At 37.9% G+C, this 14480-nt stretch overlaps 3 protein-coding genes across 4 annotated transcripts; 1 reads left to right on the plus strand and 2 right to left on the minus strand.

The window, feature by feature from the left end:
- The first annotated feature begins 788 nt into the window (after window positions 1-788).
- LOC110753059 (U-box domain-containing protein 4-like) lies at window positions 789-2487 on the plus strand. Its single transcript, XM_021953864.2, has 2 exons — window positions 789-2026; window positions 2113-2487. Exons 1-2 carry the CDS (start codon window positions 1133-1135, stop codon window positions 2143-2145), a joined length of 927 nt encoding a protein of 308 aa, XP_021809556.2. The 5' UTR covers window positions 789-1132; the 3' UTR covers window positions 2146-2487.
- Window positions 2459-7050, minus strand: LOC110753077 (protein DWD HYPERSENSITIVE TO UV-B 1-like). 2 transcript variants are annotated; one of them, XM_088255726.1, is made up of 10 exons: window positions 6861-7050; window positions 6242-6308; window positions 5858-6111; window positions 5136-5469; window positions 4387-5019; window positions 3381-3821; window positions 3105-3299; window positions 2973-3029; window positions 2762-2824; window positions 2459-2678 (listed from the first exon to the last, which is right to left on the minus strand). In XM_088255726.1, exons 1-10 carry the CDS (start codon window positions 7016-7018, stop codon window positions 2595-2597), a joined length of 2286 nt encoding a protein of 761 aa, XP_088111852.1. In that variant the 5' UTR covers window positions 7019-7050; the 3' UTR covers window positions 2459-2594. The 2 variants fall into 2 exon arrangements, with proteins under 2 accessions (XP_088111852.1, XP_088111853.1); XM_088255727.1 differs by having other exon boundaries at window positions 6856-7012.
- A 2189-nt stretch (window positions 7051-9239) lies between these two features.
- On the minus strand, window positions 9240-10855 carry AGP18 (arabinogalactan protein 18). Its single transcript, XM_088255644.1, has 2 exons — window positions 10182-10855; window positions 9240-9530 (listed from the first exon to the last, which is right to left on the minus strand). The coding sequence occupies exons 1-2, from the start codon at window positions 10770-10772 to the stop codon at window positions 9456-9458; spliced, it is 666 nt and encodes a 221-aa protein (XP_088111770.1). The 5' UTR covers window positions 10773-10855; the 3' UTR covers window positions 9240-9455.
- Window positions 10856-14480: the final 3625 nt, after the last annotated feature.

A 14480-nucleotide genomic window follows, 5' to 3' on the forward strand; every position in this document is an offset into this window, starting at 1 on the left:
TGCCCTGGATATAAGCTATTAGTGAACTAATAGCAGTGTTTCTTACTAAGATCTTATGCTTAATAGGCGTTTTTCCAGGTAGTAGTGGAACTTTGGGTTGTCATATAAGAATGGGAAATTTTCTGAGAGTTTATCATGTTTTGTTTTTGTTTTTGAGTCAGTTTCTGTGTTGGGTAATAGGCAGTGACGCAGCTACCATGGGATCTTGGAAGCCATGGAAATGGCTGTAGAGGTTATGGTGAGCTGCTGGTGCCACCCCTTGGAGGCGCCTACCAGCTGCTTCACGAAATGTCTCACAACAGTAGCTCTGCTACGCATCCCTTAATTTTTTTTAATTAAATGATTTGGCACCAAAACGATGCCAAAAGGCCATTTTGTGCTAGGAATTAAAAACGATGCCATTTTTTTTTAAATGACTTGGAAAAAAACGATGCCATTCAGTCTAGTTATTCTTTCTTTGTGGCCACCTAAAATTTGTTTCCTTTTCATAAATAAATAAATAAAAACATTATCGCTGCAAGGTTTATTCATGGGGCCTAAATTTTTGCAATAGGTTGACCATATAATCTTGCCTGGATAAATATACATTGTTAATTATGTCTTACTCGATTAAAGGAAAAAAATAAACTGAAAATAAAGTGCAAGTTGGAAAATTAAGTACGAAAAAAAAAGAAAAAATATATATAAAAATGAAGTAGAAAGAAATTAATGTAGAGTAAGGGTAGAATAGTAAAGAGAGAAAAAATTAATTAAAAAGTATTAAAAGGCAAAAGGGAGTGTAAATGGAGAAAATGGAAGCTCCCATTTCTTATTATCTAATTCCAATATTCTCACCCAAATTATACGCAAGAAAAAAATCTACAATTCATAAGAATACCAAAAGGACACGCGTAGAAGGAGGGAAGGCTGCCTTTTTTAGCGTATAACCACGCAACGTGTCTCTGTTGTCTTCTGAAGCGTCAACCAAGGACTCAAAGTGGAGCTTTCATTTGAACTTTACGCCTTTTTCTTCTTCTTCTTCTTCTTCTTCTTCTTCTTTATTTTGGTTGAAAGACCAAGATTCATCATTCACACATAAAACCTGAGCTGCCAACCAGATTGGTAGCAGAGGCAAGAAGACCCTTGAGGCCAAATGAGGCGGCGCCGAGTATCTGGTAGCTTAGACCCAAAGACATCTTCTTCTTCCGCCATTGAAACAAGAGTAGACAATTCTGGATTAATTGAAGCCCGAGTAGGTAATCTGGTTGAGGACTTGAAAGCCACTTCTTTTGATGCTCAAAGAGATGCAACATTTGAACTCCGGCTGCTTGCAAAGCAGAGTATGGAAAATCGGATTGTTATTGCAAACTGTGGAGCCATTAGCTTGTTGGTGGACTTGCTCCGGTCTACAGACAAAAGGGTTCAAGAAAATGCGGTCACAACACTTCTGAACTTATCCATCAATGTTGAGAACAAGACTGCAATTACTGCTGCCAATGCAATTGAACCTCTGATTCATGTCCTTGAGACAGGCAGTACTGAAGCCAAGGAAAACTCAGCTGCCACTCTCTTTAGCCTTTCGGTGATTGAGGACAACAAGGTTCGCATTGGAAGGTCAGGGGCTATTGGGCCTCTAGTTGATTTATTGGGGAATGGGACTCCTAGAGGGAGGAAAGATGCAGCCACAGCTTTGTTTAGTTTGTCAATTTTTCATGAGAACCGACGTCCAATAGTTCAAGCCGGTGCTATAAAGTACCTAGTGGAGTTGATGGATCCAGCAGCTGGACTGATTGACAAGGCAGTTGCTGTTTTAGCCAATCTTTCTACAATACCTGAGGGAAAGACAGCAATTGGTCAGGAAGGTGGGATCCCTGGTCTGGTTGAAGCTGTTGAGTTGGGTTCTGCACGAGGGAAGGAGCATGCAGCTGCTGCTCTTCTACAGCTCTGCACAAGTAGTGACAGATACTGCAGTATGGTGCAACGAGAAGGAGCTGTTCCGCCTTTAGTGGTATTGTCACAATATGGCACCCCAAGGGCCCAAAAAAAGGTATGAAGCAAAATGTTTATATATGATGGATTATTACAAGTTATGTTTAAACATAACCTTAACCAAGTTTTTTGGTTTTCTTGTAGGCACAGTCACTCCTTAAAGTCTTCAGTAAATGAGTCCTGTAAATGCTTCTTATGTGAATGTGGGAAAAAAAGTTTATACCTGTGAGTCTAGCTGCTGTACTGAGCTTGGGAAAGAAGATGACAAAGGAATAATTTGGTATTGTTGTTGATCTCGAGCTCCATTTGTCTAGTTCGTATTCATATCAATATATTTTCACGCGTGCATGATTGCAGTAACACATCAAAAGGCTCTGTTACATGCTCTCTCGTTATTCTTGAAATGAAATATGTTGTCTTTGCAGGCAGTCATCCCATTTCTATAGACAAACAGATGCCTAAATAGTAGTGAATTATGTTTGAGTTTGAGTAGAAGAAGAAGTAACTATGTACACTATACTAAGTTTTGTTGTCTGCTCAAACTGCTGCGATATTTCTTTTTAATAACTCACTCACATATACACAGATACAAACACAGATAAGCACAACAGACCACAAACATATTATCAGCCTCCCAGACAGCAGGAAGGGTGTAAACATTGGCCATAAGAATATTCTTCTGCATAGTAACTTGATCCAAGTAAATTGACCTGCGTAAATTCCAACACAATTTTAGCCTTCCCCTTTAAAACCGTCCAAAACAACACAAATGATGGGTGCACATTAACATTACCTTTATAATCTCACACTTAGAGCTTGGACGAGTAGAGGTTGCTAATATACTCATGTGAAAATGCTGTTATAGTGAACACAATAAAAGAAATAGTAGCAATTTTGCATCAGTGGATATTTGGTAACAGAACATTTCCAAAGCCCTTATGAAGAAAATCATACAGAACACAACCAAAGAACTAACCATGCATCACATTTGCAGCAGAACTTACCCTGAAAGGATCACCCCTTAAGGACTGCACAAATATTGAATTTCCTGACTCCTTGTCCTGCAAAGGAGATGAGTGGTGAGCACAAGTAGAAGCTTTCCCTGTGAAAATAACAAGTTTCATCCAATAGATTACCTCCAAATAAACATCCCTAAGTCTCCTTCCAGTTTGAGCACAGCAGATGCGAACTACATCCTCATCACAACTTCCACTAACAATATAGTCCCTTCCATTCATGTAATATGAACGGGTATAATTATGAGAACTTCCTGTAGAAGCTATCTCAAAATTCATGTGGAGCCTCCCATCTGCTGCCAAAAGTTGCTTAACCTGGAAAGTGACAACACATAGAAGTTATCTGCTCATTTTTGCCTACAGCAATAGACCAAAGTGCATCTTACTGTACTGTACCTCATTGTCAACAGCTGAAACAAGCAAATAAAGGTCGTCAGGAGAAAAGCAAACCATCACGTTTCCTCTTGAGCTTGAAGCTGTATAGCAAGGCCGCATTGGGTTCTGTCTCAAATCCCACATCTTCACATCATGGTCAAATGATGAAGTAGCAAACATATAAGGGGAATGGTGGGCAAATTTGGCAACATTGATTGGTTCTTGGTGAATATTAGTGAACAACTGTAAACGTCTTCCACTCGCTATGTCATATAGAGCAACACCTTTTGAGTACCCACTAGCAAGAAGCTGGTCATCAGTTGAATTTACATGAAGAGAAGTCAATTGCTCGAAATCATCAAAAGTTGCAACACTAGAGCTGCAACAGGAGTCTGAAACTTCTGGTGACATATAATTGATGTCTAGCAACTTCAAGGAACCATTATCTGAACCAGCAACAAGCTATTTTTTCAACACAAATGGGAAAATGGGTAAGAAAAACATTAACAAGGGGATTACAAGTACAACCACTTTTTGCATTTGAGTAAGAGAAAAGCATCGGCAGCCCTGAGTATTATGATGGTCTATACTAGAGTTTGTATATCCATATACATGTTTGTCTCTGTGTGCATCTGCAAGTGAGCTGGCCACACAAGCGCAGCAGTAGGTCAAAGAGAACTGTCTGGTTTGTCCACTTTCATGATGTACCAGGATTAACCATGAAAGAGGACTTAATCATGCCAGGTAATGCATGTTAATAGTATTCCGAAGGTTTATAATAAACTTAAACACTCTCCCACAGTTATATTATATCTTAAGTTCGGGAGATGTTTAGGATTCATAATACATCAAATGCACAACCCAAGTATTATTTTAGTGTAACATTGGATTTTGGCATATTATTAGGTTTGCATTATATTACTAGATAATATAAATTCTCTGAGAAGATATGAATTACAATTGATAACGCTTTGACAAACACCAGAAACACAGCCTAGACTGTTAATGCATACAAGAAATCACATACCTTGGATGGATTTTTATTGAGCCAACAAAGCCCCAAGACACTGCTCATTGCTCCTATGGAGGGGACATAACCAACAATCTTCCCATTTTCATGGTTGAGAACAACTACTTCACCATCCAGGGTTCCAAATACCATAAGACTAGGGTTTGATGGATGGTACTCAAATTGCCTTGGACGAAGCTTCTTATTCTCTGCTTTAAATGTGTGGCTAAAGTTAGACAGTGGATGTAAGAGTGGCCACATTGAAGACCCAAGTTTGGCAGCGCAAAGGGACCTTAAGAAAAAATTCTGGCCATTTCGATAAGGATGCAGCTGGTTTGGCTTAAATGGTTTTTGGCAGTGTATACCATTTGTTCCCATTTCACGCTTATGCAAAACACTAACAACACTTTCTTTGAGCTGTCTATTATAAGGCAAATATTCATAGTATTTTGCAGAGGTCATCATGGCCAATTCCTTTTCCATCTTTCTAATAGGAAAATTATCCAAAACTTCCAAACCAGGGAGTGATGAAATCATGTAATCCCGGTAATGTTTCTCAAAGCATAGGGGTGAACGATGATGAGTTATATACTTTAATGTAATAGTGACATTCTTAAGGTCACTCACAAGAGACTCGTCTTTTTCTTGAACCTACAATTTTCCAAAGTCCTATTAAATGAACTGTTGAATCCATCACCAACAAATAGCAATTTCATACTTTTTGAAAAAATTAACCACATAAAATTATAATCATGCTGTATACTTACCTCACTCTGTAAGTTGTGCTGTCTTTGTAAATCAGGACATGGCCCGGTGTCCTTGCAACACAAACAACTTTGGAACCGTAATTCCATCAAAGCAGGAAGTTTTGATAGAACACCAGCGGTTGTCAGGAGATTTGCAATTCTTGTCTCACACATTGAGAGACGCATCAAATTTGGCATGCAAGAAAAACAGTCCTTGTGCAAACTAGCAAGTGAAGTACAAAAGTCCAGATTGAGGGTGTGCAGCCGCAAAAAGCTTCCAACGATGTTGAGTTTCTGGATATGAGTAGACCTCAAGTTGAAGACCTGGCAAGCCAAGCAACCCTGGAAGAGATCCCTGGGGAGAATCCAAATCAATGGAACAAGTCAAAAGTTCTATTTATATATGATATACAATACTACACTTGTTAATCTTGTCGTAGATTCGTTACAACAACAGATAAGTTATTTCCCAAACAAACATGTAGACTTCATCAGCACATGGAATCAAGCTTCACAATCATGTAAGCTGAAAAAGTAATTCCGGAAATGAACATAAAACAATATCATAAAAAAGTACATTGCGTATCCACTTAAAGACAGTATCCACATGAAAAAGTTAAGAGACTTTTATTCCATTTTTATAATTGACCTCAAGTGAAAGGTAATAGAAGATACTGATATTGAATGTGAAAAATACCCAACAAATAAATTCTCAAGATGTACTGGAAATTGCTAATACAGACCCTAGAAATTCGTTCCCCAACGACAAATCCTGGAGATCAACAACTTGAAGCTTTTGATTGACAGCATGTATCAAAGCCATAACATTTTCTTTAGCCAAGTCACTATAGAATTCCAGAAATATATCAACAGCATCAATATCAGCAGAGTCACTTGACATAAGTACGTTGGTTAGAGGCAAAATATCGGCATCCTTTAGCTGATCTAGCGACATTGTTATTCTACACTTCTCATTGTGGGAGCTCTGAATTTTGGCCTGAACAATATTAAAAGAAAGTAGAAATTTAATATATGGTAAAAGCAATTTGTTAGAACACTACCAATTTTATATGATCAAAAGCAGAGCAGGTCAAAGTGAAAGCAAATTTTTTAATTTAAGACCTGACCTGAGTAAACCATGCTAAAACTGCTGAATTGGGTTGCACCTCATGCTTTTTGCAAGAGTCAAGGTACCTGGCGTGAGCATCCAACAAGGGAGTTAATAAAATAAATAAATTAAAAAGAATAAAAATACTAATTTAAGTAACAAAATCTTTACTAAAAATAAAACAATTACAAAAGAGCATATGCATCAAGGCACTCAGGTCAGTTCTAGAATCGTTCCACCATCTTTTGCATTACATAACAGATCATGACTCAAATTTGGTTGTTTGAAGCCAACGAAAACATACCAACAGAGAATTATAAATTTTCAGCCAACTTATGAGAAAAAGAAATGATCTTTGTTCTAAATCAGTGTAATTGGACATCTGGGTATCTACCAAAACAGTTTCATTCTCTGTAAAACCAGAAAGAGAGATATATTTCAAAGTAGTCTACTAATCTTCTCCTAAAATTCCCAGATAATCTGTGAGAGTTGTTTGTAGATTATAACTGATATAATTAAAAAGATGGTTAGTTTTTTTTCTTTTTCTCAGCAGTTGGTCTTTCCTAGCTAAAATGGTGGTCAGTAATTGCTAGCCGAAAAAAAACCCTATAAAAAGCAGCAGCAGAGAGATACCGAGCTTGTAAGCTGGAGATAGCCATGGCTCCTCTGCTTCTTCTTCTTCTTCTTCTTCTTTTTTTTTTTTGGTCAACAATCTTCTTCTTCTTCTTGTTTGTTTTTCTGAGTGCAAATGCAATTGGAGAGTTGTGTGAGTAAATGGAGAGGTCCCGTGAGACATGTGCTGAGGGGACAATGTACGGAACAAGTGAAGTGGACACACTGGAATGAGAACCACATGTCAAAAAAGAAAGGAAAACAGATAAGCACTCAAGTGTTCACATCACCTTGGCATATTTGTCCTGCATGCTCAAATGCTACAAAACACAAAAACGTGGTGGCAATTCAATCCTCGGTTTTTTTAGTTAATACAAGCATTAGTTTAAACTACAAATAAATGGGTTTCTTATGCATATTATTATGAAATCATGAGATTTCAAATATGAAACTACTAATTTGTAAGTCGAGATCTTTTTCAACTAAACTAGACCTCATTAACATAATTAACTCCATATTAAAAAGAGTCGATTGGTTTATTAATCATATTAGCATATTGCATTACTTTTGCATTGTATTTGTACGTGTTATCTCTAAATATCGGTAACCTAGATATTTTCCATTTATTTTTCTCTGTTAGTTTTGGATGGCGACTGTATGGAACAAAATTCATGACGTGTCTTTGAATAGTGAAGAATTTGCGTGTAACGAGTTTCATATTTCATTCTTTCTGTATCCCTCTTGGTGAGAGAGAATAGGGTACGAAACTCGTTGCAGCCAAAATTTTCAGCCTCGTTTTGGGGAATACTTTTTTTTAAAGGGAAGTTTCCATGAAACTACCTGTATCGTTCCGTAAATTGTATTACATCGAAATATGACATAAGATGTTGGCGCTGGTCAAGCTTCCCACGACTAAACTCAATCTCAAGAGTAATTTTTGAGTGTTCCCGGTACACCAGTCCGCTACATGTCATAAGAAGAAATGCAGTAAGTTGGATAATAATTCTACATGTTTTATGTTTATTGAATGGTACACCAGACACGTGGTGTACCTGGAACATTTAAAATTTTCTCCAATCTCAGACAACTTTCAAAGAAAAATGAATTCCGTGGTTCATTGACCCACCCAAATATTTAAATATTTAAAAATTTATTAATAAATATATATATATATATATATATATATATATATATATATGATGGTCCCAATTTCAATGATGACATGGGTTTTTTTTTCTCAATTATAATTGGTTGGGCTTTAAAGACAACACAATCCTACCCTACAAAGGATAAAAACGTGAAGAGATTATTTGTATACTCAAAGTTTTTCTCCTCCAATCACCAGATCGATGTTGTAGTCGTAGTGCTCATTCTATTACAACACTTAAAAATAGAAATATATTTTTATATAAAAATGAATGATTTGGCAACACTTAATTTATACCATTTTGGGATTCCTTTCCCCTCAAGACAACTTTTGGAATTGAAGTATCGTTGCTTCTGGAATTTTTCATTACTAATATGCACATATTTGGGTTAGGGTAAATTGGCTGAGTCCTGCACTTAAGTTGGAATATCTCCTTCTGTAGATTGGATTAATTTATAATAATTTATACTATCGCTTGTTAAAAATAAAACTCCTTAATACTACGAGTACCAACTATTATAATCCTTGGATTATTTTCATAATTTTCTTCTATTTTTGTTATATTGGAATATTTAAAATCATACCTGTAAGTTGTAACCAGATTTAGCTTCATTTAGCCTGATATGTCCCACCATATTAGCTTCACATTCATGGTTGGTTGAAAGTAGAAATGATGACAGAATGACTTGCAGCTGGAAGAAAAGAGATTCTTGGTGCCTTTACAGGCTGCTAATTCTTTCTTTCTTTCTTTCTAGTTTCTTCTGGTCGCCCATCACATTTCATTATGTAAATGGAAATCTTCTATCATTTTCAGGAAATAATGCAAAATACTATAAATGGCACATAAATAAAAGGAAAATATCAATGGGCTTTGATCATATCCAGTGCATCCCAAACATTAAATGATGCAAATTACTCAGCCCCACCCCCTTTTTTTTCACCTATCAGATTTAGAGATGCAAATCCTTGTCACCTAACAAAATAAAGATGTTTTTTTCCAATTAAATTGGACAAATATCTTGACCGTTATTCGGTATGCTAGGAATGGACTTTAAATTAAACAATAGTCTAACATAGTCTAGAGTAGCTCATTTAGATGGATGGGAATGGGCTCTAATCCAATCCAATTCAATCCAGGCCGAGCCACCCAATAAGCAATAAATAAAACAAACCGAAAGTAAAGGGAAAGAGTAAAGTGACAGTCACCAAGACAAAGGAGCGAGTGAATTGGGATGTGTCAAAAGAATACAGAGGATAATAAATTAATAAAAGTGGTTTTTTTAAAAGAGAAATAAATGGTAAATAAATATGAATTCTTGTTCTAGATCCGACTAGAATAAATGGTAAATAAATAATGAACACAACGGTGGACAAAAGATTAAAATAATAAGGACCAACATTACAACAAATTAACACCGTCCTTGTTCCATTTCAGATTTCAGGTACACCACCTGCAGCTCCCAATCTCAAATCTCTAGAATAATGCCAAAACTGCCCATCCCAATGCAATGGATCCGACTACCTTGTGCAGGCACCTCACTGCTCCACTCTGCATTTTCAAAACTATTTCAGAACCCAATGTATAATCATTTATTTAATATTTACCAATAACAACTATTTATTTACTTCTTCTTTTTTGGGTGAATAACTATTTATTTTCATGCAGCACCAGTTGATTATAATAATGACACCACTCTGACTCAATGCTTTCTCCTGGGCCTGGGGGTAGGGGTCAAATTAGCCAGGGGCAATTAAGTAAATTAGCCATGCTAGCCAACTTTACCCACCACCGACGGTGGCGCGTGACCATGTTGTGCAGGATGTTGGCCATCGGTGGCCGGATAACCCACCACCTACCCACTCAGATCCCAGATCAACAGATCTGGATGAGATTCAAAGCATAGCGCCAACTACACGCTCTAAAGCGCGAGTGAGCAAGCACGGCCAACATCACTGAAACGCAGCGTTTTGATGAGTGAGAACAGAGGCTCTCAGCGCGAAGCAAAGACGTCGAGGGTCGGGGTTTCAGAAGAGTGTGGAATCCAGCTAACTAAATCAATGTTTGTAAATAACTTGGGTTGATTTTGAACCGAAAGCTCCAGATCTGGATGCGCATTGCACCCACTGCGCATATTAGATCTAAACTAGACAAAAACTCAAAAACAAAAAATGAACCAAATAAAATCCAACTCAGCATTACCTGATCGTCAGCTACAGAAGGACCAGGGGTTGAAGCATCGGGGCTCGCTGCTCCAGGAGCCTCAGTCGGAGGAGCGGGTGGGGTGTCCGAATCTGGAGTGGGAGCAGCCGCTGGAGACTTGTGCTTAGGCTTCTTCTTGCTAGGAGCTGGAGCCGGAGCCTCAGGTGTAGTCGGTGGCTCAGCGACTGGAGCCGGAGTGGCTGCCGGAGGAGATTTAGCCGGTGGGGAGCTGACCGGAGCCTTAGAAGGTGGTGAGCTCACTGGAGCTGGCAATGGAGGTGAAACGGCAACAGTAGGAGTAGTAGCCACCGGAGTTGGAGCCGCGGCCGCAGGCTTGGGTGTTGCCGACACCGGAGTTGAAGCGGGTGGAGCCGATTTGGGGGAAGCGACTGGAGATGGTGACTTGGGCTTTGTGGGAGCTGCAGCTGGTGGTGAAGTAGTGGGTGTGGTTGCAGCTGGTGGTAAAGCAGTGGGTGTGGTTGCAGCTGGAGTCGCCGGAGACTTTGTAGGTGCGGATGCCGGAGCTTGGCCTCCGACGCCGGCGACGAGAATGCAGATGAGTGCGATTGTGAACACGTTGTTTCGCTCCATCTCTATCGTTCACAACGGAAATCAGATGCAAATCAGACAGATAGAAAGATAGAGAGATAGAGAGATAGAGAGAGTGAGAGTGGAAAACGATGAGAGAGTTATATATATAGTCCGGATCTCAACGGGAAGAAACAGAGGTTTAATCTGGAGCGTACATCAAGCGGGACCCAATTCTAGATGGGGTCGGATTTAGCCGTTGGATGAACGAACAAAGACGAAAAGAAGGTTCGGCCTCTTTTCCGGGGCCCATAAAACAGGCCATGTATGTAAGTAATGTGGCGCTAGACTAGACACAGTCTGGCTGGGGCCCATTTGGGTTCACGTGACACGCCCACCAATTGATTCTTTGGGCTTTGGCTGTGACATTAAAACGCGGGGTTTTCATTTTTTTGGTTTTTAGAACTTCGGCTATATAGATAAATACTTTTTTTTATTTTTAAGGATATTTTTTATTGAGAAAGGTGATAATATACTAAACTCATATGCATTATACGAATGCTAAAACTTGAATTCAGAACCTTTAATGAGAGAAGCAAACTCAAACCCAGAACATTTCTCAGGAAAAGAAATTGCTCCAAACCACTACAGTTGGTGGATTCTTTACAGATAAATCAAACTATAATTCCTTGTTTAATAAGGTTTTTATATTTTAGTTTTAATAGAACAAGTGGGTTTTTTTATACAGCTGGATTGTTTAAAGGTGGGGTCATTTGCCAGTTTGACAAACCAATAACCGGCGGCCACATGAGGCCTCGTGGCAATAATTGCGTGTGATTTGGTAAGTTTAGATGGATTATCGTAGCACCGCCAAATTTGTGGGTCCCGCGAAATGTTGCCTGTCCGTGCTTTTGTAACGCATATTTTTGCTTGTAGGCTCGGCTGTACCAAGAAGGATTCTTTTCCCTTGTTTTTTTTATTTTTTTTGGGGTTAATAATAACAATAGCAAATAGGATGAGCTGGTTTTGTTACTATGCTTTGACATGACATGGAAGACAATGAGGCGTGAGCTGGAGAACTTGGAACACATTCGATTTCCATACATAGTTTGATGATATATGCATGTTCGGTAGTTCAAATGCTAAGCCAAAACCACAAGTACGCATAAGTCTCTGATTGGTTTGTAATTTTTGGTCAAACGGAATCGAAACAACATTTGATTTTCTATAATAGTAAATCTTTGGCGGTACATGAGGAGTTCTTCAATTGACATAAATAATATCAGTACGGTCATTATGAGAAGAAAAATGTGAGATTAGATTGGTTTCTATTTTTGTTTGAATAATTAGTTGGGGGTTAGATACAATGCATTTGAAATAATTACGTATGATATTTGAGATTTCAAACAACGAGATATGATTAATGCATTTCTTCTTAACAAGGCAACCACCTCAAAACTCAAATTTCTTAGTCAGAAAAACTCTTTCAGAAAAACATGGTAAATTCATTATAAAGTACAATAACTTGTAGCTCAAGTAGTTAAAAGTATTTACCCTTACACTCGATATCCTAAGTTTGATTTTGCCTCTCTCAATATCGCTTATATATAAAATAAAAAACATAAAATTCAGATAAAGTGATGAACTTGCTCGTAATCTAGTTTTACTTTTATTCCAATATTAAAAGAGATTCCAAATTCAAATTTCATCGTCCGAAATGATTTAAGAATAAACTTTAAAGAGAGTTTCCCAAGAGGCCTAATTTGTTGGGTTAAATCCATCCATCATCCGAATACCCAACAATTCTACGTGACAAAATTGTCCGTCAACTTAAATCCAAAAAGAAGTTCGCGGGGGGCTATGAGTTGGAACTTGGAATCGATCCCAGATTAATATTCATAAGCAACCACCATGAGATTGTCTGTTAGGTTTTATAATTAGTTTAAGGATTAGTTACGTTTTTAACTTTAAATATTCTGGAGTGTAGTGAGTAAATGTAGAATTCATTAGAAATCTAATTGGGTGTACAGATTAAATTCCCAGTACGTATCAACAACTTTGTAGAGACTTTCTAGAGCCCAAGGCCCACCTTCTAGAAGCCCAGTTCTTCTTTTGGATCTGCTGTTTTGTTAAGGTGATGAGTATTATGTACGAGCATCAAATGTCGAGCCATTGAAGGGGCGGATCTAGCCAGTTTTTAGCCCAGCAAAAATACCATATCTCTAGCTGTCTAGACAATCAACGACATATTCTCCTCTCCTTGTTACTCTTTGTGACTTTGTCCATAGAGAGGCAGGGCAGCTTCAAGAATAAAAAAGGGAATCGAAGTAACCCAATTTTTTTTTCTATGATACCAGAAAATTTGCTGCCTCGTCCTCTCTCTCTCTCTCTTTCTGCCTCTCTGTAGATGATATTGTATAGGCAAGGTGGAAATCTGTTTTCTACCTCTGTCTCAGCTTTTATCTTATGTCTGTTGCGAGTCTGGGTTTTTTTTTTTTTTTTTTTTTGGGTTCATCTTATGTCTGTCATGGGCTGATGCCTATTAATGGGTTGGGTTATGAGTTTGTTGTGTTAATGGGCTGTGTTATTTAGTTCGTGTATTAAAGGGTTTGGTTGTCAATTTTTGTTTATTAAGTTGTTAATAAGCCTTTTAGTATATTAATGGGTTTTACTTCAAAATTCTTTGTTTTAAAGTCAATATCTGTTTATTAATGAAATTCACTTGTTTCGGCCATTTTTCCCTTACAAGTTGGTTTTGTAGGGAGAAGTTCCACCACGTCGGTCGCATATCAAGCAATATCTCCTATTCATGCTGGAGAAAGTAGATGCATGCGCAGGCAATTGTTTAACAACTGTGTTTGAATATATTCCTTATAATTTGGCAAGCTTTTCACCGGAAAATATGTCACACTATCTTCCCACTAGCAGCCCATGGATCTACAATGTGTGGTGCTCGTGGAATAACGCCAAACTAAAGTACTAGGACTGTAGGACATGCATGCATCCTGAATCTCGATGCAAATAAATATCAACAAGTTTGAACTTTGAACTATAAACAACCATAAATCATGACTGTATAAATATATAATCAATGTAAAAGGCATTCAGAATGCGCACTTTGTCATTGGCAGAATATGCATTATTAAACCCAGTTAGCACAAGTGCTAATCTATGCTATCTAGCTAATGCTTATTGTTAGATTTTGCATAATTATATATATATATAGCCGCATTTTCTTGAGACCAACCCAGTTGTACTTGCAGCATTATATTTGGTGACTTCCACTCTGCTTTTTTGAGTTCAGCTGACTTGTATACATCCAAAGCTCAAAAAGCCTGCACATCTGCAGAGCAGTATATATATAATAAAATTCTAATAGCCATTGTTGATTGGCTTGTTATGGAGGGGACCAAAGTTGCTTGCTTGACTTTGAAGTTATAGATATAGAAGCAGATGGGGTATATCATGGCAGGAGCAACCCTTTTGGTTTTAGGGTAACCTTTATGCAGAATCATAATATGGTGGCTAGCTAGTCCACTGCTGTGCCTTTTTTTCTTTTTTTGAATTTCAAATTATTTGGTTCATTATACAGATAATCCTTAATTGGGATCATGGTACTTTGTCTCCATTTGGTAAGAGACACTTGGTTGAGCTAATCTCTCAGTGCTTAACATGCAGCTGCCCAATTAATTACAGCTTCAGATAAGATGCTGAGAAAATTCAGAATATGAAAGAGGAGGAGGCATGCCATCCAAAAACACCCCTTTTGAG

This window comes from Prunus avium, chromosome 6 (genome assembly GCF_965620075.1).
Source record: "Prunus avium chromosome 6, drPruAviu1.hap1.1, whole genome shotgun sequence".
Classification (NCBI taxonomy): Eukaryota; Viridiplantae; Streptophyta; class Magnoliopsida; order Rosales; family Rosaceae; genus Prunus; species Prunus avium.